The following is a 24,142-nucleotide window of genomic DNA, read 5'->3' on the forward strand; positions in this document are numbered from 1 at the left end:
GTAGACCCCTCTACCTCCCCATATCCATCCACTATCCCGAGATGGACTCTTGGGTGGGCTGGCCTGGGGCACCTGGAGCAGAGTCTGACTCAGCAGAAAGCCGGGGCAGTGCCCACCCTATGGTGGCTTTGGAGGCTGCCAAAATGGCTTGGTAGCCCCGTCTGGGAAGACTCTTGTCGCTGCCCAGAACAGATAGCTGTGGGTCCTGGGTGCGGCCTTTGTCCCCCATTGGAAAAGTAAAGTATGAAGGTCCCTGGCATGTGGTTGACGCCTGGGTCACACTGGCTACTCGTGTCAGAGTGCTTTTCAATCCTAGTCCGGAAGATCCCGTTAGTCCTGCAGGGGAGTGGGCCTCGGCTCACTGTGCGGAGCTGGAGGACCCTGAGGGCCAGCCCTCTGCCCACTGGTCTTCCATTGCCTCGTGACTGGTTGGCTGTAGGGTCTCAGGGCCAGGGTCAGTGATGTCCCTGGAGTGACCTGGCAATGGTGCTGCAGAGGGTCGAAGGCCTGAGAGCCTAGGCTCCTCCTCAGACAGTGGTCTCTCTCTCAGATTCGTGTTTGTGGAACATCAAGAAGGGCCTCGAGCTGCCCTGCCCATACTGTGACCCATGACTATGGCATGCTCTGTGCTCCTCAGGCTTCATTCCCCGTCATAAGATGAGTCTAGCACTGTGACCCAGCACATTCCTGGTGGCTGCTCATCCTCACTGTGGTGAGATTGATTTTGGCTCTGGCACAGGCCTAAGCTTCCCCACGACCCCTGCAGCACTTTCCTGGACTGTATGTATGCTCTATATGGCCATGTGCCCACCTGGCCTTTGGCTGAGCATTGTCACAACCCTGCTATCCCTGGGGAGCCATTGTCCTTTAAAAGAGCCTGGCAGCATCCCCATTGTCACAGTAGGCACCTGCAGAGCCTTCAGTGAGGTGGGTCCCAAATAGGACAAAGAAGACCCTCTGGGCCTTTCAGGTATCACAGAGATGGGTAGCTGTTCCAATGTTCTCCCACTTGCCAAACCTCTCTGGCAGCTGAGCCGCCCTCAGCCCTATGGGACCTCCTCTAGCCACATGAGCTGATGAGTCTGGTCTTTGCTCTGGGGCTCCTTGCCCCTAGCCCCTCAGCCCTCTGGTGGCCACTGTTCCTGTGCCTGTTGCTCGTCTTGGCAGCCCCCAGCCTCTCACCCTGCTAATGATGTTGCCTATCAGAGACCCCACTCAGACCCCTGGTGTGGTCCACCTGCTGGCTGGACCATCCAGCACAGGACAAGCAGTTGCATTTGTAAGTAAATAAATAGTGATTGGAGAAGTAGACCATCCCCAGTGTTGACCTCTGGGTGAGGTACATCTGAGACCCACTGGGCTTAGCTGCACAGAGGCAACCAGCATGTCTGCCTAGGTGGGGCCTGCTCCTGAAACTCTTGAGAGTGCTCTGGCCCTCGGCCAGTGTGGTGCTGCAGCCTGGTGTCATCTGTGACCTGCTGGGGGCAGTTCAATGCCAGGCAGCTGAGCCATCTCCTCCTGCCCCTTCTACCATTACTGAGACCTTGGGACAGAGACCTGGCGATATCTGGAAGACGAAGCAGGTCCACGGGAGGGCTGCCAACATGTGTGCCAGCAGATGTTGTATTCTATCAGGGAGGTGGAGGGAGGAGGTCAGACCCCCTGCTGAGACGTTCAGGATCCTTTCTGCTGAGAATCTGTATTCTGTGTATCACCTGAGCATCACCTGAGCAGACCTGGACTGGCACTCACAGATCATAGCCTGCTCAAAAGGGAGATACACATGCCCATGCTGACCCCCCAGTTCACTTGTGCCACATAGCATGGGCAGAGCAAGGCTCCTTGGAGGTGACAGCATCTCCCAGGTGGAGTGTGCCATGAGGAGACCCATCCACTCACCCACCTGCCCAGCACCCCGCACGAGGAGGCCTCAATGCAGACACACTGGAGGCCGGGTGAGCTGCCTGGCTATGCAGTCAGTCCTGTGTGCCCATCTGGCCTTGAAGTCCCAGAGCTGGCACTTCTCTCCCAAGCTGTCCCCGGTGGTGCAGATGGTGTGATGGGAAGTGGGATGGAAGGAATCACAGTCATATGAACACATTATTGAGAGGAAGCCAGGGTGATCCACGCTGAGAGAGGTGAAGCTATGCCGCTGCTGAGCCTGGCGGGAGCATTCTGGTATTCCTGCGGCCTGGGACTGCCTGGGACAGCAGGCCTGACCCCAGCACTGAGGCTCAAGGAGTGCCACATCCTGGCCGCAAGAGTCTTTGTTGGGCCAGGTGTTAGTCTTTGGGATCCCCGTGCTGGGGCCAGCTGTGAGTTTCTTGGGGAGAACAAAAGTTCCAGAGACAGAGCCCTATCAGAGCCAACTCAGGCCTGGGGTGGGGACAGTTTGGGGAGAAAGGAATAGTAGACCTGAGAAAGATCTAGAAGGTAAAGGAATGTGGGGTTCATGTGAGGGAATGAAGATGTGTCCCATGAGAGCCCCCAATGGGATGTGGGGGTGGGCACACTTGGAGCTCAGCCTCCAGAGAGACCTTAGAGCAGCCTGCAGTTGCCTTTGAAGTGATGCACTTACCAGAGAGAGTAGGAAGATCAGAAATAGCACCAGCAACTGAGGAGGCTGAGGCAGGAGGATCCCAAGTTCAAGGCCAGTCTCAGCAATTTAGCGAGACCCTGTCTCAAAAGAAAAAAAAGGGCTGGGCTGTGGCTCAGTGGTATGCCCTTGCCTTGCATGTGGAAGGCCCTGGGTTCAGTCCCCAGTACAGGTGCCTCATATCAGAGGGACAGTACAGGGTCAGCTGGCAGGACTGAGGAGGAGGCACCCCTGAAGCACTAGCGACTCTGTGCGGAGGGGAGGCAAGAAGGGAACTGTCCAGGAGCAGGCTGTGCCACCTCAGAGGTTGTTCAGAGATCAGGGCCCTCGGCAGGTCAAGGGCCGGGCATCCCCCAGGTTGTGAGTGAAACCCCTGGCCACCAGCCCAGGCAAGAGGAGCCAACAGAGGTGGGAGCTGCGGAACGGTTGGCCAGATGGTCACTTTCAGGGATTGTTTCTCCGTATGTCGTGCAAGCACAACTCTGTTTGGACTCAGGCTGCAGTTGCTGGCCTGCCCTTGTCCTGCCAGGCCTCTTGCCTCAGCATGGTAGAGGGAGACATTCCAGCTTTGGTTCTAGTTCTGGGGTTTGGCTTTGTGCAGGACCTCTCCATTCTTCCTTTGAAATAGCCTTTGGGGAAATTGCCCTGCAGGGCCCGGAACAGAATGAGTCCTTTGACCCTGGCTAGCCTCCCTTTTGGCATTTCCAGAGGCGGTGGCTGTGCCAGGGTTTCCTGCTCCCTCACTGTCGAAACCAACCCGCGAGGCAGAGATAGGGGTCTTTCTGCCCCTGTCTGCTCTCTGGTGCCTTCACCTGTCAGAGCTGTCATTGGAACCAGGGAGCTGAGGAGAAGGATGTGCCAGATATGGGGACAGTCTGGGTTTAGGAGGAGGGAATGTGGGGGGAAGGCAGACACACCCGAGAGGAAGCCTGACAGGACTGCAGGCAACAGAGCCATCAGAGCCAGTGGCTCCTGGGACAGAGGCAGCATCACAGTTGTCAGGGCCTGCAAACTACCATGTGAGGCTAGGACTGTGGAGAGCAAAGTGGTGGAGTGGGCTGCAGAGGGGCCCAGCCCTTGTGGTGAGCTTGGAGCTGCCTATACAGCAGATGGGGAACCAGGAAGTGGGCAGGGTGAGAGAGCTCTCAGATCAGAAGGTATGCTGGACACCCATGGGGTGGCCTTCACTTGGCTGCTGCTTCATCTTAGGTGCACTTCCAAGAAAGGCTTCACTCTCTGAGCCATGGTACCTGTGACCAGGCTCCCCCGAAGGCTTTGGCCTCCTCTGAGAACCAAACGAGACTTTGTGCAGGTGCCCAGGACACACGCAGCCTTGGGGGACCACCTGCGGCCACCTCCCTAGTTCTCTCCCACCTCTGCCCTGCCTGGACAGAACCAACTGCAGTGGCTGAAATAGAGGGCATTCCTGACCAGCAGGCTTTTCTGCCTCTCCTGACACTTGCTTCTGCCTCAGCAAACAGGAGCAGAAACTCCAGGAATGGGGGCCTCCTCACCCAGGCCATGAGGAGCATGGCCTGCAGCATGGCTATTCTGAGTGGTCTCACACCTGTCACTCTGGAGTAGTCCCAGCCCCACATCACCTGTCCCAGGGAATGAGGCATCAAGGCCTTGTCCAGATTTGCCTCATATCAGAGGGACAGAACCTAGAGATCAGACTCACAGCTGGGTCACAGAGATGCTCTGGGCTTTTCTTTGCCGACCTCAGACCCACGTTCGCCCACTGACAGCTGGAGAAGCTAACAGAATACACAGAACCACTCTGAAGTCCTCAGAGATGTACTAAGTGGTGAGGTCTGGAGACTGCTCCTTCTCAAGCAGTCCCCAGGGCTGAGAAGCTAAGCAGACCCTTGGAGCTTCCTCTAGTTAACATCCAACGAGTCCCTGCTTTTTCCTTGACTCCTCAAGGGCCTCAGAAAGAGGAGGAGGGTGAGCCATGAGCAGGCTGCCCTCAGCATGAGCCCAGCCCCAGTCAGCTGGGCCCCACCCTCCTCAAGGAGATGCCCTCCTAACACCTGCCAGAAACTAAAGTAAGCCCAGAGCTCAGATTGCCATGATGGCTTTTCATGAACAACAACCAGAATTTCAGTCTAAAATACCAGAGTTGATCAGAAACAGAAACAGATCTACCTTTTGGGATTACCCGAAAGTTACTTTAATAAATATCCAATGTGAAAGATACTAAATGGAAATTTTTTTATCTTTATTTATCTATTCATTTTTTTTTATATGGTGCTGAGGATCGAACCCAGCACCTCGAATATGCTAGGCAAGCGCTCTACCACTGAGCCCCAGCCCCCTAAATGGAAATTTAAAAGATTCAAATGTGTTTTCTAGAGCTGAAAAACAAAAACCAGGAACACAATAGATGGTGCTAAGGTGTAAATGTGTGTCCCCTTGTTGAGATGGGCAAAGTTGCCACTTATGCAGTCGAGAGGGAGAAATAAAGAATGTCCATGCGCTTCTGCCCTTTTCAATGTTTTGTTCACTCAAATCACTCAATACAATTTCACTCTATAGGTTTTTAATCAAGAAAATGATGGTCCTTGATGCTGGGCACTGCAATATTCATAATCACTTAACAACAAATAATTCTAAGTTAACTCTAAGCACTGCAAACACACCTAATCATGACCTAGTTATTACAGACATTCCCTCTGCATGCTAAACTCAAGTGCCAGGTCTAGAGTCTCACGTCTTAGGCTTTTAAGTCCAGCAGATGCAGTCACTCAGACCGCAGTGATCAGATCAGGAACCGATGGAGGCTCCTGGTGTGGAGTTGGTGGCCAGTTGAGGGGAGCGTAATAGGGAGATGTCACCATTCTCACCAGAGCAAAAAGCTATAGAGTTTGAGAGAGGTGAGGAAGATGCAGGGGATCAGGCAAACGATGAGAAGAGTGGGGATGTTAGCCCAGGTCCTCATCAGGCTTTCCGGCATGTGGGCATCAGTGTCAGCTGGCTGAATGTTCATTTGCTCCATCATTTATACTAAATTTTGGGGCTCCTTTCGGTCCCTGTCAGCTGTTACCAAGTTTCTTAGTGACATCTTACATTTTAGAGTCAGGACATACGGTTTGGTGATTTTCCACCCTGATCTTCTTATACCTCTGACTCTTATCAAGGTGAAGGCAAATGATATGTGACTTCACCCTGACTCTTACCAGGGTTGTGGAAAGTGACTTGTCTTTATCAGGCTATGCCTAATTGACATATCGGAGGGATCTGTAGGCTGTGCCTGGTGGGATTGCAGGTCTGTTTTAAAATATAGTTGCTTAGGCTAAGGCCATACTTACAGTCAGGCTAAGGCCACCCTTACACCACCCCCCCGCCCAAATTCCTTTGTTGAATAGCTTGAGGAGATGGGGTCTATGGGCATAAATGAAGGAATTCATACTTGTGACAGAGGAGGGCACTGTCCTTAGGAGGCCCCAGTGGGTCACTGTGGCACCTGCCTATAATCCCAGTACTCAGGAGGCCGAGGCAGGAGAATCAAAAGTCCAAAGCCTGCCTAGGCAATTTATTGAGACTATCCCAAAATAAAAAATGAAAAGGGTCTCGCACACATCCCGCATGAGTGAGGGAAAGGGTTCCCCTCCAGAGGGATGGGCTGACTGAGAAATAAAAGCTAAGAAAACAGTAGTATGAAATAAACACAGGACACAGAAATATAGTTTCAGAGCGGGGGCAGCAACAGGCCAAGCTGAACATAGGGTTACGGCTTCTAGCAGAGATGGAGCCTGCATTTGCTTTATTTATAGCAGTACAGATCAAAGGGGATTGGGAGGAGTCTTGTCTGGTGCTTGCTTCTTCACGAAAAACAAGACGTGGTGCGGGTAGGCAGGCTGTTTGGCTCTTAACCACAGTCGTGACCTTCTCCTGGGTTGTGTGCAACCTTTTGGCAGAGCTGGGTGGGAGTTCACATGTATCAGACCATCTCACCCGCAGGAGCGCCAGTGCAAGTTCCCAGACACCCGACCTTCCCACTCAGTAGCTTCAGTGCTGATGTAGTCCACGCACATTTCACGGATGGCTTCCTGCAAAAAGGACTGTACCTCAGTGGAGGAGTACCCCTGGATTTAATCCCCGATACCATCACCACAACAACAAAAAGTAAAAGGTCAAAGAGAGCTCGAACCTCCCCTGGGTGAGAACACACAGCCAGGCATCACCTGTGAAACAGGGAGGAGTCCTTATCAGATACTGGATCTGTCTGTGCCATGACTGGGTACTTCCAGCTCCAGAACTAAGTAAATATCTTGTTTTTAAACCACTCAGTCCATGGAATTTTGTTATAGCAGTATGAATGGATCAAAACAATGGATTTTAAATTAGATTAAACATAGCTGAGAGGAGAATTAGTAAATTGGAAGACAGATCAGAAGAAAATATCAATTCTGAAGTATAGAGAAGCCCGGGATGGGAAATACAGAACCCAGCATGAAAACCACAGGATGCAGGGTGAAAAGGATTGTAATTGAATTCCCAAACTAGAAGAAATATAATAAACATAATATTTGAAAAGATAATGGTCAGGATTTTACCAAAACTCATAGAAGATGTTGAGCCACAGATTTAAGAAGTGCTACCCCTAAGTATCCTGGGGTAGAGAGTGTGAAGGAGGGACGTGTTCTGCCCCCCATCATCTCTCCCCAGCAGTGTCCTGGGTCTGGCCCCTAGCTACAGCTGGTACCACCATGGATTCAGGACCTGTGCCAACCTTGGGCTCACAGCAGGCAGAGCATGCAAAGACATCAAGTCCACCAGCAGTACAGCACTGGGGCAGAGAGCAAATGAAGCTAAGAGACCAAATGTCCAGCATGAACCCGCTGGGGGAGGGGCCAGGATGTAAGCAGTATAACTCCCAGGAGGCTGTGGGTACCCTTGGCCTAATGCAGGCATTAGTGGGTAGGTGGGGTAAAGGGAGGATTCATAGGAGCCTCTGGTGAGAAATGGGGTCTTGAGTTGCTGGCATAGTGTGCTGGTCTCACCTGGGACACTGGTGAACACCCCTATACCCCCCCACACACACACACACACCAACTGTGTGCTCAGTTGAGTGGTCCCTGGGAAGGCCCCTTTCTTTCTCATGATAGCTGCAAATCTGTGCCTGGTGTTGGGCGGGTGTAGAGCAATATGGGCAGGAGAGCTCCTGGGAAAGAGTGCCACAGGGTTCATAGGGAGCACCGCCTTGATCAGGGAGGATGCTGTGGGACCACCATGCCAAGTAGTGAGATGGGGCTAGCCTTCTCCACTGCTTCCCTGCAGGACCTCCTCACTTCGGTGGAACTCAGGCACCAAGGAGCGCATGCTCATCAAGGTCGCTGACAGGGAGCCCAGCTTCCTCACTCCTCAGGGCAATGGCTACTCTTCAGATGGCCAGCCTGGGAGCCGCCCCCGCAGACCCTCTGGCAGCCAGCATTCGCCCAACCTACAGACATTCACCCAGGACTCGGAAGGCGCTGTCTTCTTCCCTGAGAGGCGACCTTCGCCCTTCCTGAGAAGGGCTGAACTCTCCGGGAGCTGCTCCCCACTGCTCACGCAGCCTCGAAAGTCCTCCAGTGACTCACAGCCCTCTTCCCCACGCTATGGCTATGAGCCCCCTCTCTATGAGGAGCCCCCTATGGAGTATCAGGCCCCCATCTATGATGAGCCCCCCATGGACGTACAGTTCGAGGCTGGTGGCCCCTACCAGGCTGGCTCCCCACAGAGGTCGCCCAGCCGCAAGCCCCGCCCCTTCTTGCCCGGGGCCAAGCAGGCCCCTGCCTCCCCCTGCCAGCAGCTGGTGCGCACTAAACAGAAGTGCCCTGAGCGCTTCCTGAGCCTGGAGTACAGTCCTGCAGGCAAAGAGTATGTAAGGCAGCTGGTGTACGTGGAGCAGGCCGGCTCTAGCCCCAAGCTGCATGCAGGCCCCCGGCACAAATATGCTCCCAACCCTGGTGGTGGCTCCTACTCACTGCAGCCCAGCCCTTGCCTGCTGAGGGACCAACGCCTAGGGATCAGGTCTGGAGACTACAGCACCATGGAGGGACCCGAGCCCCGGCTGAGCCAACCACCCACACCACTGCCCCCAGCCCAGGAGGACACCATGTCTTGGTCCAGCCAGCAGGACACCATGTCTTCCACGGGCTACTCCCCAGGCACACGTAAGAGGAAGAGCAGAAAGCCCTCTCTGTGCCAAACTCCTGGCGCCCCCTCCACGGATGGCCCAGGGGACCTACTGGGTGAGCAGCCTCTGGCTGAGGAGCGCTCTCCATGTGGGCCCAGCCTTGCCCAGATGAAGCGTGCAGAGGCTGAAGTGGACGTAGCACGGGGTATGGCCGAGCCTTTCCTGGCACAGGCGCGGCTGGCCTGGGAGGCACAGCAGGCCCACTTTCACATGAAGCAGAGGGGCAGCTGGGACTCCCAGCAGGATGGCTCTGGCTACGAGAGTGATGGTGCTGTGCCACTACCCATGCCCGGACCTGTGGTACGTGCCTTCAGTGAGGATGAGGCACTGGCGCAGCAGGATAGCAAGCATTGGAAGCGGAATACTTTCGAGAAGCTCGGCTTCCCCCAGATCCTGCTGGAGAAGAGCGTCTCTGTGCAGACCAACTTGGCCTCACCAGAACCTTACCTCCACCCCTCACAGGTGAGGAGTACTTGGTGGGCAGATGGGGACCCTGGGCCCATAAGACCCCCAAGTCCCAGCCTAGAGCCTGGGATCAGCTGCAGGCAGAATGGGGCTGGGTGCACCTGGCATCCACAAGGTGTGTGTGGCACTGAGCGTGTTCAGAGCCTGGCCTCTGAACGTCCAGCACACCACTGGCAGGGAGGGCATCTTCACGGAACACCCCACTCAGGCCACCCACCACCAGGCATAGGGCTTCCTGGACCTTGGCCACCAGGGAGTTTCAAGCCTTGCCTACGGGACACAGCAGCTGAGGGCAACTGGCAGCCAGCTCTGGGACTATTGTACTCCTGGGGAGCTGGGCAGGTGGGGCATCAGCATTCTTTGGTGGCTCTGGAACTATCTCCAAGCACGTCTCCCTCAGGCAGGAAGAGCTGCTAGTGAGGTAGTGACTGGGTGGTTGCCAGACATCACAGCCAGAGCTGGAGCCCAAGCCCAAGCCCAAGCCCAGCCTGCTGTGTCCTCCCCATACAGTGCCAGAGCACACATCAGTCAGTGCCCCACAGAGCCCACAAGTACCTCTGTTCAGCAGCAGGTACCTGAGTGTCCACCTGCAGGTCTTCCCTTCTGGAGATCACCAGGCAATTCAGATTTGATGGCTCTAATGTCCTCATTCCCACTTCTAGCTTCCACCTTTCACACTGGTTGACTAGAGACACAGGCCAAGCCTGAGGGTGACCTGGAATCTGGTTGGTTTGCTTAGTGGGCCCAGGTTCCAAGGAAGTTAAAGTGAAAATCTTAAGGCCTCCTGGACATGTATGGCAGGCCCACCTTTGCCCTGCTGGGGAAGGCCTCTGTGACCTGTGGGTAGCCAGCTTCCCAGGCCCTTCAGGCTAGTGAGCTCAGAGCCACATCCAGCCAGACTTTCCATCCACTGCTCATAAACTGGTAGGATGACAGGGCAGATGGGAGAGGCAACCTTGGGAAACAGTGAGCAGACAGAAAGCTACCTCTAATGGAATGGGCAGGTCAAGAGCAGAGCAGAGGGAGAGACCTGCAGAGGCCAGGCCCACTGGGGTCCTGCAGAGATGGGAGCAGGGCTCGAGAGCCACCCCTGCCTGTCCCTGCCCTCTCTCCCTGGGTACCTGACAGTGCAGCTGTCCTGCTGCCACCCCACCTGGGGTTTTGAAGCTCAGCTTCTTGCTATGTTAGACTGGCCACGCCACACCTGGCTGGCTCACACCTCTTGGGACTGTGATCCAAGTGGGCCCAGCTGCCCACTCCATCCCTACCCCCGATGGCACAGCCCATTTGTCCTTCCCAGTCTGAGGACTTAGGAGCCTGTGCCCAGTTTGAGAGCAGCCGGCAGAACCGTAGCGCGATGCCCAGCTCCAGCTGTGTCTTCCCCACCTTCACGCTGCGCAAGCCCTCCTCAGAGACGGACATCGAGAACTGGGCCTCCAAGCACTTCAACAAGCACACCCAGGGCCTCTTTCGACGGAAGGTGTCCATCGCCAACATGCTGGCCTGGAGCAGTGAGTCCATCAAGAAGCCCATGATTGTGACCAACGACCGGCATGTGAAGAAAGAGGCCTGTGAGATCTTCAAGCTGATCCAGATGTACATGGGCGACCGGCGGGCCAAGGCAGACCCACTGCATGTGGCCCTCGAGATTGCCACTAAAGGCTGGAGCGTGCAGGGCCTCCGGGATGAGCTCTACATCCAGCTGTGCAGGCAGACCACCGAGAACTTCCGCCTCGAGAGCCTGGCCCGTGGCTGGGAGCTCATGGCCATCTGCCTGGCCTTCTTCCCGCCCACACCCAAGTTCCACTCCTACCTAGAGGGATACATCTACCGGCACATGGACCCTGTCAATGACACCAAAGGTAAGACCCAGTGTGCAGGACCCTTGGCACCCCTAGGGTCTGCTGCAACTGAGGTAAGGGCTGTGGAGAGGGCTCCCAGCCATTCTGGGCAACACCCGCCCAGTCCCCTATCCTCACACCCCACCAGACCTGGCACCACATAGGAGTGGTACTTCTAAGAAGATGCATGTCCCCTAGGAGACCCCACACCCAGCTTTCAGTGGTTTGTGGGCATCCTCAGGGAACCCTACCTTGGCTCTGAGAAGAGCCCTAGGCAGCCCTGGCAGATGAGGGCATATGGCCTGCCCTTTGATGCCTGCCCAGTTTGGCTTCTGTCACCCTGCAGTATAAGGGCAGCTGCACCGTGAGGCTTAAGCTGTGTATTCTAGGCAGGGAGGGGCATGGTGGCCACAGTGCATCTGCCACAACTCAATCACAGGCTTCCCACACACAAGTCTGTGGAGATCAGCTGGTCTCCAGGGCACTATGAGCTGAGCTGCCCTGAGGGCCAGAGGTTCAGGCCAGCACAGGTGTCCACTTGCTGATGGCTGCCAGGTGTCAAATAGAAGGCCCCCAGATGGGATGCACTAGGTCTGTCGGGCCCAGGCCGTGGTCTTTCAGCTGGGCAGTCCCCATGTGATAAACTAGTGGCTGGCCCAAGCCCTGGGATGGACAGAGTGGGCATGGGGCAAGGATACAGGCAGTCCCAGCTGTAGCAGGCTGTGTCCCACATGATGCTCGTGAGCATCTGTAGGACACAGCCGTAGCATTGACGGCCAGACACGCATACTTGTGTTCAGGTACACGTACATGTACAGATGCATACCTGCCAGGGCGGACATGTTAGCTCTTCTGGGTTGTCCAGCCTCTGCTGAGGTGGAAACTGTGCTCCCTTCTAGGCCTTGCCCCCAGCTCAGGCATGGGAAAGGCAGCTCTCAGGCTGCCATGGGGCCCTCAGTGTGCATGCAAACTTGAGGGAGGGGGTTCTGGAGAAGGTATGTCAGGCACAGGAACCACCAGCTCCTCAGACACTTGTAAACAGTTTTGGAAAACATGCTATTCCTGCCCATGTGTGCACCTGCAACACACATTGCAGCAGATACAGACTGACCTGGGGCCTGGACTGCACTGGGGCCTCAGGGACCCCATTCCTTGATCTTCTTGGACCTCTCTAGGCACTGGTATAGTCCTGGGGCTTCCTAGGTCACCATCTTGCCTTCTTGAGAAAGGGCCTTGACATGCACCTTGACATGGGAGCTGTAGGAATGTGTCTGCACTGCTCAGGACAGCACTGGGCCCACAGATCCGAGAGCCTGCTGAGTGAAAACCAAATGAGTGGGCAGTAGTTGGCAAACAGTCAGAGGCCTGGGTTCCTTGCTCTGCCTGGGCCAGCTGACCAGCAAGTATGTGGCTGGGCCGTCCCGCCATCCAGGGCTTCCCAGAAGAGTTTGTGCTTTAGGCCCCATGGAGGAGCCCCCAGGATCTCCCACATACAAAGGTACGCATACTTTTCTCTTAGAGTCGCACACCCACAGGGCCCTGTGTTGCACGTCAGAGGGAAGCAGGCTCAGCTTTGAGGCTCCTATGTAAGGCCCACAAGGTCTCAGAGGACCATGTGGGCTACAGGGGGATGGGCTCTGTGTGGTTCTGCTAGCATTCAAACTGCCCTCACAGCCAAAACCCCATCTCTAGTACTGGGGACCCCAACCTAGATTTGCCTGTCCAAGGTTGTACTCCACCCTGAGCCCAGAGAAGAGACTTCTACACACAAGGTGGCCGCCCCTTCTTCAATAGGCCTCATCTTCACTCCAGACAGCGCACAGTCCCTGGGAGATGCCAGTTTCCACATGTAAGAAATATTGGTCAAAAATGTGGTACTGCTGGGGGTGGTAGTGACACCTATAATTCCAGCTACTTAGGTGGCTGAGGCAGGAGAATCACAAGTTCAAAGCCAGACTCAATAACTTACTGAGACCCTGTCTCAAAATAAAATAAAAAAGGTTGGAATTGTAGCTCAGTGTAGTAGTGTGTCCCTGGGTTCTATCGTAGTACTGAGAATAAAAATAAAGAAAGAACATGGGTCCTGGCTGCCTTATCAGCCCAGAAAGATGTAGACCATGCTCTGGAAGACCAACCAGTTGACCACATAGCACCTAGAAGAATGAGACCACAGCAGAGGGACCCATGATGAGGGAAGTGCTCGGCTTGGCTCCTGGACCTGGCACTGGCCCTGGCCCCGGCCCCGGCCCCGAACCACTTGCCTTGGCCTCAGGAAACTTGATCAACTTGTTTATCAGCATTCGTGTGACCTCCACTCTGTGATCACCATCCCAGGACCAAGGTACTATGAGGTAACCCCCATTTAACCTGTGTCAGGCACTAGGAGGTTCTCCTGGTTGTCCTCAGGAGCCCCTCAGTTAGACTAACCCAGATGGGGAGGGTGCTTGGCCCTGGATCAGGAAGCTACAGGAGCCAGGTGTGTGGAACACACCTGTGGTCCCAGCAACCTGGGAAGCTGAGGCAGGAGGAAGGACTAGGCAGGTGGCTCAGTGGTGAAACACCCCTGATTCAATTTCCAGTACCCCGCCCCCCATAAAAAAAAAATAAGAAAAAGAAATTGCGGGAGAAGTCCTGCAAATGCCATGGGAGACTGAAGCCTGGAGGGATTCTAGTGCTGCCGAAGCTTGTGCTCTCGGTGAGACTTCTGGCAAAGCACAACAGGAAGTTAGCAAAAGGGCGGAGATGATGAAGATGGTAGTAGAAACCAACACAAGGGAACACAGAACAGTGGCTGATGAAACAAAAAACTGATTCTTGGGTAAATCTACAGCCAAACTGACAAGGACAAAATGAGAGAAGAAATGAATCACCAAAACCAAGAGTGAGAGGTCCTGCCACTGCAGGCCCTGCAGGTGCTGAAGGGGTAGCAATCAGGTATAGTGAACCTTTTGCTAAGGAATTCAAAATGGACAGATTCCTCAGGTGACCCAGGCTGCCAGAGGTCACTCAAAGAGAAACAGAAAAGTTATATGTCCAGTAAGGAGATTGCATTTGTACCTAAAAATCCAGGCCTAAATGGCTTCACTGGTGAATTCTACCAAACACTTTATTGTTTGTGCAGCAATTCTGTGGAATGTCTCCCAGAAAAATGAAGTGGAGGGCTGGGGTTGTGGCTCAGAGGTACAGCACTCACCTAGCATGTGTGAGGCACTGGGTTCCATCTTCAGCACCACATAAAAAAGATATTGTGTCCACCTATAACTAAAACATAAATATTAAAAAAAAAATGAAGTAGAGAGAATGTTTCCTGATTCACTCATGCTAAAATTAGAGAAGAACATTATAAGAAAGAATCCCTCATGAACAAGGAAACAAAAATTTTAGCAATATTTTATCAGGTTGAGTACAACAGTATATAAAGGAGATAATATATCTTGACCAAGTGAAGTTTATCCTAGGAATCGAGGAACGAAAGATAGGTTTAGCCAGGGGTAGTGGCATACACTGTCATTTCAGTGACTCAGGAGAATCTCACATTCAAGGTCAGTCTCAGCAATTTAGCAAGGCTCTGTCTCAAAATAAAAAATAAAAAGGACTGGGAATATACCTCAGTGGTAGAGCACCTCTGGGTTCAAGGTTCAAGCCCCAGTATGGGGGGAGGGGAGCAATCAATGGAAAATGGAAACCATTTTAACAAAGTAAAAAAGAGTATATCATCTCATAAAATCCAACATTCCATTCTTGATCAAAACTGAACAAACTTAGAAGATAATCTCTTCACCCTGATTAAAGGCATCTATTAAAAACCTACATGGGCCAGGGTGTGTGGCTCAGTGATGGAGTTCTTGCCTAGCATGAGAGAGGCCCTGGCTCACTCCTCAGCAACTCAAAACCAAAAAAACAACTACAGTACCCAAAGGGATTTAAAGAAGGTTTCAGACACACTTGCACATGTTCACAGCAGCACTGTTCACAGCAGCCAGTAGGTGGAAGTGGTCCAGGGTCCACCCACTGAGGAATGGTGAGCACATGTGGCAGAGCCATGCAGAGGACATCATTCACCCAAAGAAGAATGACACTCGATAGGTGCTGCAGCATGAGTGGACTTAAAACACGTCGAAGATAAGAGCCAGACCCACAGTGGCAAACCTGGTATGCTACCACTTACCTATAACTGGAACAGACAAACTGATACAGAAAGCAAGGTCAGGCAGAGTGAGAGGAGAGAGAGATTGCTTAATAGGTATTGAGATTTAGCTTTGGAAGATGAAAGGGTTTTGGAAATTTGGTGACAGTTGCATAGCATTGTGAATGTAGTTAATGCCACTGAATGGTACTTAAAAAATGGTTCAGTGGCCAAACTTATGTTTATATTTTATCACAATTTAAACACACACACACACACACACACACACACCCCTCATACTTACTAGCCAAAGACTGAATGCTTTCCCCTAACAAGAGGAGCAGAGCTCGGACCTTCAGTTATACCCGCTGTGCACAGCATCACACTGGAAGTTGAAGCTGGATCTCAATCATGATAAGAGATAAAAGTCACACACCTTGGAGAGGAGGTATGCAGTGGTTTTTATTCACAGACAGTATGATCTGCAGAATACTACTGGAAGAGTATTCTATATACTGAATTTATTACAAGATACAGGACCAATACATTAAAATTTTATCAATTTGTATATACTAGCAACAAGCTATAGGAAACTGATATTTTAAAAATACCATTTACAGTAGCATTGACAAGTATGATATACTGAGAGAACTCTAACAAAAGATGTGTAAGACCTCTATGCTGAAAAGTACAAAACATTACTGAAAGAAATAAATAAATGGTGAAACATACCATGTTTATGGATCTGAAACTCAGTGTTGTTAAGACGTCATTTCCATCCAAATTGATCTATAGATTCAACCCTAATCAAAATTTAATTTTTGATTTTTTTAATTTTAGAAAGTGACATGCTGAACTGGGGGCAGTGGTACATAACTATCACCCCAGCTGCTTGGGAGGCTGAGGCAGGAGGATTGAAAGTTTGAGCCCAGCTTGAGCAACTTAGCAAGACCCTGTGGGGATGTAGCTCAGTGATAAAGCAACCCTGGATTCAATCTCTGGTGCAACAATAACAACAAAAAGACTGATTCTAAAGTTCATGGGAAATGTAAAGGGCCTAAAATAGCCAAAGCCCCTTTGATGAAGAACAGCCAGCCTATGAGAGCCACACTTGCTGGCTTGGTACAGCTGCAGTGGTCAGGAGAGGGCAGCATTTGTTCTTAGAGCAGAACAGAGGTCCCCAAAGTACACCCATGTGAGAACCGGGCAGTTTCCTCAGGTGCAGGACAACTGACTCAGTGAAGAAAGGGCAGGCTCTCCCTAGTGGTGCTGGGATATCTGCACATCTAAATGCAACCAAGACAGAGTTCAACTATGCTTTATACTGTCTGCAAAAACTAACTCAATGGATCATAAACCAAAATATAAAACCTAAAAGTAAGCTGAGCGTGGTGTCTCACACCCATGACCCCAACAACTCAGGAGGCTGAGACCTGAGAACTGCATGTTTAAAGCCAGCTTTAACAATTTAGTGAGACTCTAACTCAAAATAAAGTAAAAAGGGCCAGGAATGTAGCTCAGTGGCAGAGCGCTTGCTTAGCTTGAGTGAGACCCTGGGTTCAATCCCCAATACTGCAAAAAACGGTTAAAATTTTTTAAATAAATAAAACCTAAAATAAAAAAAACTTCTAACATAGGAGAAAAATCTGTGTTTTCCTGCATTAAGCAAATATAATACCAAAAGCACTATCTATAAAAGAAAAACAATGATAAAATTGGACTTTCTTAAGATTAAATCCACCAGGTGCGATGGCACATACCTGTAGTCTCAATAGCTCAGGAGGTTAAGCCAGGAGGATCATAGGTTCAAGGCCAGCCTCAGCAATTTAGTGAGACCTTGTCTCAAAATTAAAAAAAAAAAAAAAAAAAAAAAAAATATATATATATATATATATATATATATATATGTGTGTGTGTGTGTGTGTGTGTGTGTGTGTGTAGCTCAGTGGTAGAGCACCCCTGGGTCCAATCTTCAGGGGAGGAGGAATCCTCCAAGACACAATTGAGACAATGAGGGGTTGGAAGTATAGCTCAGTGATGGACTGTGTGAGGCTCTGGATGGTGATCCGAGGCATTAGTATGAACTCGGGTTTACCTTAATATAGACACAGATGGATACATCTGTGGATGGATACAAAGATGGATACAAAAATTCTTACAGGTCTGTATACACACAGGATTAGAAGACACACAGATGTCCTTGCTGTCAGTCGAAGGGACCTAGCATCCAGACACCCTCACCTAATACCTAGATGATGGTTTCTAAGTACCAGTTTCCATGAAGAGGAACTGTAGTTCCTTGGGTGACTGATTTTAGGCTGGTGCAGGGAATCTACAAGATGTAGTATTGCTGGTAAAAAAAAAAAAAAAAAACAAAGTTGAGCAGAGCAATAATGGTGGCTGCCAAAGGGACACAGAAAGCAACTGAAAGAGCGGCAGTGGCAAAGCTGGAACCGGCGAGCAGTAAAAGTGTCACGAGGATCATAATTCAAAGTTGAGAGTAAATGTCCGGTCCCTGTGAGAGACTTCCCTCCAGAAAGCACGTCGTGAAAGGGCAAGAGTCTCTTCACAGGGCGGACAACCTGACAGAAGTGGCCTTGGCTGCTGACTGGGATCCCTCGGGACAGCATAAACTGTTGTGCAGCCCCCCTGGGACCACCCCGGCTCCTCCTCCCCTAGCAGCAGCACCCACGTGGTCACGTGCCTGCTTCTGTTGGTTTCTTGGCTGGTGGGCAGGATGGGCTGAGCATCTCCTGCAGCCCAGGAGCCAGGGCAGCCCCAGGCTGGCTGTCAGCAGAAGGCCGAGTGGTTGGGCCACCTCATTGCTGCCCACTCCCTTCCCTCCACTTCCTGCCTACCTCTGGTATGGAGAGAGCCAGTCTTCTGATCCCACAATGCCACAAGGGCCCTGCACCTCATGCATCCCCAGGTGTGCATATGCCTGCACATGGCACCCACCCACAGACACACTTGGTCCCCAGCTAGACGGGGACAGCCCCCAACAGGCCCAGGGGCCTCCTTGCCACCAAGTGCGGGAACCACATGGGCATGGGTTCCTGGCTTGAATCTGTGGTCCTCATGGTTCTGTTTGCTCCCCAGTGACACAGCACATAAGAGAGCTCCTGGAAAGGAACACTAAGAAGAAGTCCAAATTGAGAAAGAAACCCAAGCCTTATGTTGAAGAGCCGGATGGTAGGGCTCCTGCAGGCCCGGGCACTGCCTCTGCACAGCTCTGCTCTCCAGCCTCGGCCGCCTGGCCTTCTCTTCTCTAACCGCTTCTGGGCTCGGGGAGGGACACTAACCTCAGGCTTGGACCTCCTCAGCGTTCTGGAGGCCCAGGGTGGCTGACAAGCTCCTGGAGAGGCCAGGCCAGCCCTGCACCTCCCTTGGTGGTGCCCAGAACAATTCCAAATTTGTTTGCTGGGTTGTTGGTGGGCAGGGGGCATGAGGAATAGCCAGCAAGGCCTGGAGGCTCCCCCAGGTGAGTGAGTGGGCCTGAGCCAGGTAAGGCTCACAGGAAGGAGAACAGGGGCACTCTGTGGCAATGCTTTCCCAGCCCTGTCCTCCAGCCCAGGATCCCCTGGGGCCAGAGAGTAGAGCCTGGTGTCCACAAGTCACCAGGGAATCTCCCCTCTTCCGTGATGAGCCCTAGCACAGTCCCCCAAGCTCTGGAGTCTCCCTGCCCTCTCCCTGGGCCCTGGCTCAGGACCCAGGCTGCCCAGTCTGTCCAGAAATAAGAATAGTTCCTGCTAACATGGCAGGTCAGCCACTTCAGGGCCTCCAAGACCCACCACCCCCACCACAAGTTGTGCAGAACTGCCTTCACCAAGTGTGGCTCACACTTGTCTGTCTGGAACCCTGCCTCCTGCACTTTGCTTCTCTCCCCTTCTGAGAAGCCCTCTCTGACTGCACACTGCTTCAGGGACACATGTGGTCGGGAGCTTTCTGCAGGTGAGGCCTATGTCGAGTGAACCCTAGGGCAAGCAGGAAGCTTCAGGGGCTTGAAGGGGCCCTTGTGGGCAAGGCCAGGATGGCATCTGCAGAGCAGGGGACTTGTCCTCACCCTGAGGCCCCCAGCAGGTTTGTTCCAGGACAGCTACAGTTCAGGGTTAGATTCCAGGCCATGGGCATCCAGCTACTCATCTGGGACAGCAGTGGAAGGATCTCTGAGCTCCTGCCTGAGCCAGCCACTGGTGGCCTGGGAACTGGACAGATGCCAGTTGACCAAGAGAATCTTGTTGCTGCAGGTGGCAGAGCAGGGAGCAGGTGCCACGGGACCAGGGTGCAGATCTGATGAGGACACTGCAACCTGAGCTGTGTCAGGTACAGAGAAGGGAGCCAGCCCACCCTGGCCACAGCTGTGGCCTTTGAGAGCTTATAATCTGGACCCCTGGTATAGCAGCACGGACACTGCTTCTGTCTACTCTCTGTGGGCAGCTGTGTCTCCACCTACCAAATTGGGCTGACCTGCCTCCAGATAGATGGAGGTGCTGGCTGAGGTCCAAGTAGGGCTAGTGGATCAAGCAAGGCCAGATCAGGGGCCTAGAAGCAGAGCATCTTACACAAGTGAGGATCTTCCTAGGCTGGCCGTGGGCACTGCCCACTACATCCTGGGTGCTTCAGAGAGAGTGGAAGTCCCTCCAGGACCTGGTCCATGAACCACAGCTGTGGTGCCTGCAGCTCTCTTCTAAGCACTGGTACCACAACCTCAGCTTAGCCCTTCACAGGCACCTGTGAGTTTGTGCTGCCCCCGTCCTCCCTCCAAGAACAGGGCAGGAGCAGCAGTGCACGCCTGTAATCCCAGCAACTTGGGAGCCTGAGGCAGGAGGATCCCAAGTTCAAAGCCAGCCTCAGCAACTTAGGAAGGCCTTGAGCAAATTAGTGAGACCCTATGTCAAAAAATTAAGGCTGGGGGTGAGGGGTTGGGGATGTGGCTCTGTGGTTAAGTGCCCCCTGGGTTTAATCCCTAACACCAAGAAACTGAGGCTCAGAGATCATCAGCTGAGAGGCAGTGGCCCCAGGACACCATCCTGGTTCAAGCAATCACAGGCTCTAAGGTCTGGGTGTTTGCTTTAGGGACAGGAAGCAGCCCTGCCACTACCCTCAGACCTCTCCTGCTCAGTGAGCAGGTATCCTCACTGCTGGGCTGAAGCAGGGCCTGGAAGCTTCTCCACCTGCTGCTTTCTGCAAAGCTTCCAGGCTCTGAACATTGCGGGGCTAAGGCCTGAGTCCCATCTGCTTAAGCACTGTCTGTTCATTCCCTCAAAATGAGGGGCCCTCGGAATGGCCTGTGGTAGAAGGATCCCGGCACTGGATCAATACCTGCTGGGGCCTGGAGAAGGTTGTCCAGGTTGTCTGTGAGAAACCTTTGTCTTCTTGATTTAAAAAGAATTTTCTTTCACAGACACAAGGAGAGAGCCATTTTAGGATAACTAGAAACAAAATGGTGTTCTCATGAATCAAGACATTTGTGCTAAAATGTTTTCTGAACTGAGTCTAAGGACCCCTGTGTCCGCAGACATCCACAGAAACTACTTCCTTTAAAAGAAGGCAAAGTCTGTGAAGGCCTGGGTCTAGAGGCCTCCCTTACACCCTGGGAGGCAACAGGTGTGGGGAGGGGCAGGGTCCCATGCCCAGAAGCACATGCTTCAGGCTGCCTGCCTGTCCCCGGCTTCAGGCATCTTCTCTCCCTGCCTCCCCACCCCTTTCCTGCTTAGGCCAGGAGGGGTAGCACACATCCTAGGTCCCAAGGGGAAGCCTTACTGTCTCCTTTCCTTTCTCTCACTTGCACTGTCTTGGTCTTTCTGCCTGCCATCTCCTGACCCTACAGGACTCGCAGCTAGAACCTCTGCTTCAGGGAGGCTGAGTTACAGAAGGCCCTTTCCTGGAGGCCTGGTTCCCATTCTCAAAGGGTCCAAAGGTGGTCCTGCCACCGCCCTGCCCTCTCATGGGGTAGAGCATGCTGACACCTGCTCCACATTCCCCCTCACACTGTGGCCTAGGACCAGGGCCTTGCTTCCCTTTACCCTCACTCCTACCCCATCTCCAGGCAGCCTCAGACCCATGAGGGCCCCTGGCTAAAGACCAGGGCTGCAGGAGAGCTCTACCTGCCCTCCGCACACACGGCGTGGTGTCTTATCCAGGCACTCCTTCCCGGGGCCAGGGAGGGTAGGGGAGGTCTGGAGGACTTGGGGCTCAGATTTTGCTCTATCCTGCCTGTGTTTTCATACAGGGAAGCAGCTTGATCCCCAGCCTGGCCTTCCTGTCCTGGGTGGGCTGGCAGAGGGGATCCCCCAGCCTGGCACAGGGACGTGGGGAAAGCCTCTCCACTTGGGGCTCCACTCTAAAGGACATTACCTAAGAGTGGGGGCTGCTGTACTAGTCAAGGGTGGGCGGGAGCATAGCCAAGCCATCTATCCCCCAGGGCCCCCACAGGTCGCTGCTCTCTCTTAGTCCCTGCACATCCACCCCAGGCTGACCAGCACCCATTCTTTTCCAGGGGTGGCGATAAGCACCTACGCCAAGTATTGCTACCACAAGCTGCAGAAGGCGGCCCTGACAGGGGCCAAGAAGGTACAAGCACGCTGGGAGGAGTATCCCAGCCAAAGTGTGGTGGGGAGGTGTGAGGCTCAGGGGAGCACTGAGTGGCAGAGAGGGTGCTGCCAGGGTGCACCTAGGCAGCTGGCTGAAAAGGCTTCAGGGCCCTCCTCCTGTACCATGCCCCCTTTCCCCTCAGGGGGCTCCTCTCCATGCCTGGACCCCCAATTCAGAAGTGGTGCAGGCAAACTGGTGTGTCCTGCACAGGGCCGCATTAAGGGGCCTTTTCGCATGAGTGGGCCAGCTGCCTGGCTGTGCCCAGCCTGCCCTCGTGCATGGGAGGGACCGCAAGGGAACAGCATCCTGGGTGCACCAACCCAAGAAACCAGCTGGTGTGATGAGATACAGGAGTCAGGTACAGCCATGGCAGGCCACGAGACCACCCTCTGGAGGGGTCCCTCCCTCAGCCTGGCAGGCTCAGGCTGCAGTGTGGGCCTGGAAGAGACCCTGCCTTTGCATCCTCTGGGAGCCTAAGCTCCTCCCTGCAAAGCCTCTCTGACGCCAAAGAACATTGAGGCCTCAGTTACAGCACACAGCTGGACTTTGTTTTCTGGCTCTGTCCCTCCTCCCACCCTTGTCCAGGATGTCTCTTGAGCCCCCTGTGCCTGTCCCAGACCCTGGCCCCTTCCCCACTTCCTATTCCTCATATGTGTTTCTCCAGCCATTCTGGCCTATCTCACCAGAGGACTCCCCCTGCCAGTTGGGCTTCCAGAACCATCACAGATCAACAGACCTGGCCCCCCACTGTGGTCCACCCTGATAGCTCAAACTGGCCCATCCACCTTCCTGCATGGCCAGGGGGCCCACTGAAGTTTTGGGTGCTGTAGGTGGCCCAGCAAGAGGCCCCCTTGGTGAATTGATGGCTAGGGTTCTGAGACTGTCCCTGGCTTTGGTTAGGGAAGAGAAGATCCTTGGGGCGGGGGAGGGGGGTTAGCAGGAGAAAGGCTGGGCCAGACCAGGACAGAAGAGCCTGGCTGTCTTCACAGGGGCTAAAGAAGCCCAACGTGGAGGAGATCCGGCACGCCAAGAATGCTGTGTTCAGCCCATCCATGTTTGGCAGTGCACTGCAGGAGGTCATGAGCATGCAGAAGGAACGTTACCCAGACCGGCAGCTGCCCTGGGTACAGACGAGGCTCTCCGAGGAGGTGCTGGCACTCAACGGTGACCAGACGGAGGGCATCTTCAGGTGCCTTGTCAACCCTGGTCCCTGGATGTGGGAGACACAGGCTTGTGTCCACAGTGCATCTCTGGAGGCCCATGAGGCCTGCATCCATGCCCCTGCCTCAGAGTAGATGGAAGGGTGGGCCACCTTGCGGAAGCTGATCCCAAGGGACGTGTGGCCAAGAGAGGAAGGTCAGGGCCCATCCTTAGGAGGCAGGTCTGCTGGTTCATCCTCAGTCTGGCAGCACAATGACCCGCAGAGATTTTTGCCTCTGCAGAAATGGCCACCAGGGGTCCAGAGGGTGCTTGGCCTAAGCTGTGAGCCCCAGAGGGGAGATCAGTTAGGCATCAGAGCATTGCAGCAGCTGGGCTTATCATCCCCACCTGTGAACAGGGATGCATAGCCCCTGTCCTGACTCACCTCTCAAGAGCAGGCTGCCCAAGCCCCAGAAGGAAAAGTCTCCCCAATCTGGGACACAGGTGTGCAAGCTTGAGCCTTAACAGCCTGCAGAGGGTCTAGGAAGGGACAGTCTGGGAGACCCCACACCCCCGAGCCAAGCACAAGGGGCAGAACCCAAAAGAGAGCCATGAGGCTTTGTCACAGCACCCTCCCCTTTGAGAAAAGGCCTTGAGGACTGTTCCAAACTGGCCCTCCAGTCTGAGACCTGCCCTGTGCTCTGCAGGGTGCCTGGAGACATTGATGAGGTAAACGCCCTGAAGCTCCAGGTGGATCAGTGGAAGGTGCCCACAGGCCTGGAGGACCCCCATGTCCCAGGTAAGTCCCTGGACCACTCAACACCAGAGCATGCACTGCCTAGAGGGTCGATGGCCATTCACTCCTCCTGTCACCCCCAGCTTCTTTCCCTGCTGTATCTCATGACCTTCCTTCCGCAGCTCTGGGGCCGGCCCATCACTAGTCGGATATATCCCGCACTGGGGGCTGGGGGGGGGCGGAGGCTGGACTGTGCCGCTCCTCCATCCACAGATACTGAGTCAGATTGGCAGGACCCTAGGTTTTATTCAAAGCCAGCTTTGAAGGAAGATCTAAGAAACTTTTGTTTCAAATTTCCATCTTGGGAAAATTGAACGGCCAGGATACCTTTTATAAGGGGATAGATACAGGGAGATTGATTTAGCCTGTGATGCAGCAGCGCCAGTGGCCGCAGACCTGG

At 53.5% G+C, this 24,142-nt stretch overlaps 1 protein-coding gene across 4 annotated transcripts in view; it reads left to right on the forward strand.

Annotated features, from left to right (window-relative positions):
• Arhgap39 (Rho GTPase activating protein 39) overlaps positions 1-24,142 on the forward strand; it is a 78,198-nt gene that overhangs the window by 52,709 nt on the left and 1,347 nt on the right. For 2 of the 4 annotated variants that reach the window (XM_046449239.2, XM_058580790.1), the window contains exons 5-10: positions 7,880-9,242; positions 10,546-11,107; positions 18,312-18,404; positions 21,712-21,785; positions 22,796-22,995; positions 23,654-23,745. In XM_046449239.2, coding sequence (XP_046305195.1) covers positions 7,880-9,242; positions 10,546-11,107; positions 18,312-18,404; positions 21,712-21,785; positions 22,796-22,995; positions 23,654-23,745 — 2,384 coding nt within the window. Of the gene's footprint in view, positions 1-9; positions 7,460-7,879; positions 9,243-10,545; positions 11,108-18,311; positions 18,405-21,711; positions 21,786-22,795; positions 22,996-23,653; positions 23,746-24,142 lie in introns of those variants that run through there. The other 2 variants (XM_046449242.2, XM_046449240.2) reach the window with 2 other exon arrangements.

The sequence above is a fragment of the Marmota monax genome, unplaced genomic scaffold (genome assembly GCF_021218885.2).
Source record: "Marmota monax isolate L192 unplaced genomic scaffold, Marmota_monax_Labrador192_F-V1.1 WCK01_AAM20220418_F8-fsc00073, whole genome shotgun sequence".
NCBI classification, from domain to species: Eukaryota; Metazoa; Chordata; class Mammalia; order Rodentia; family Sciuridae; genus Marmota; species Marmota monax.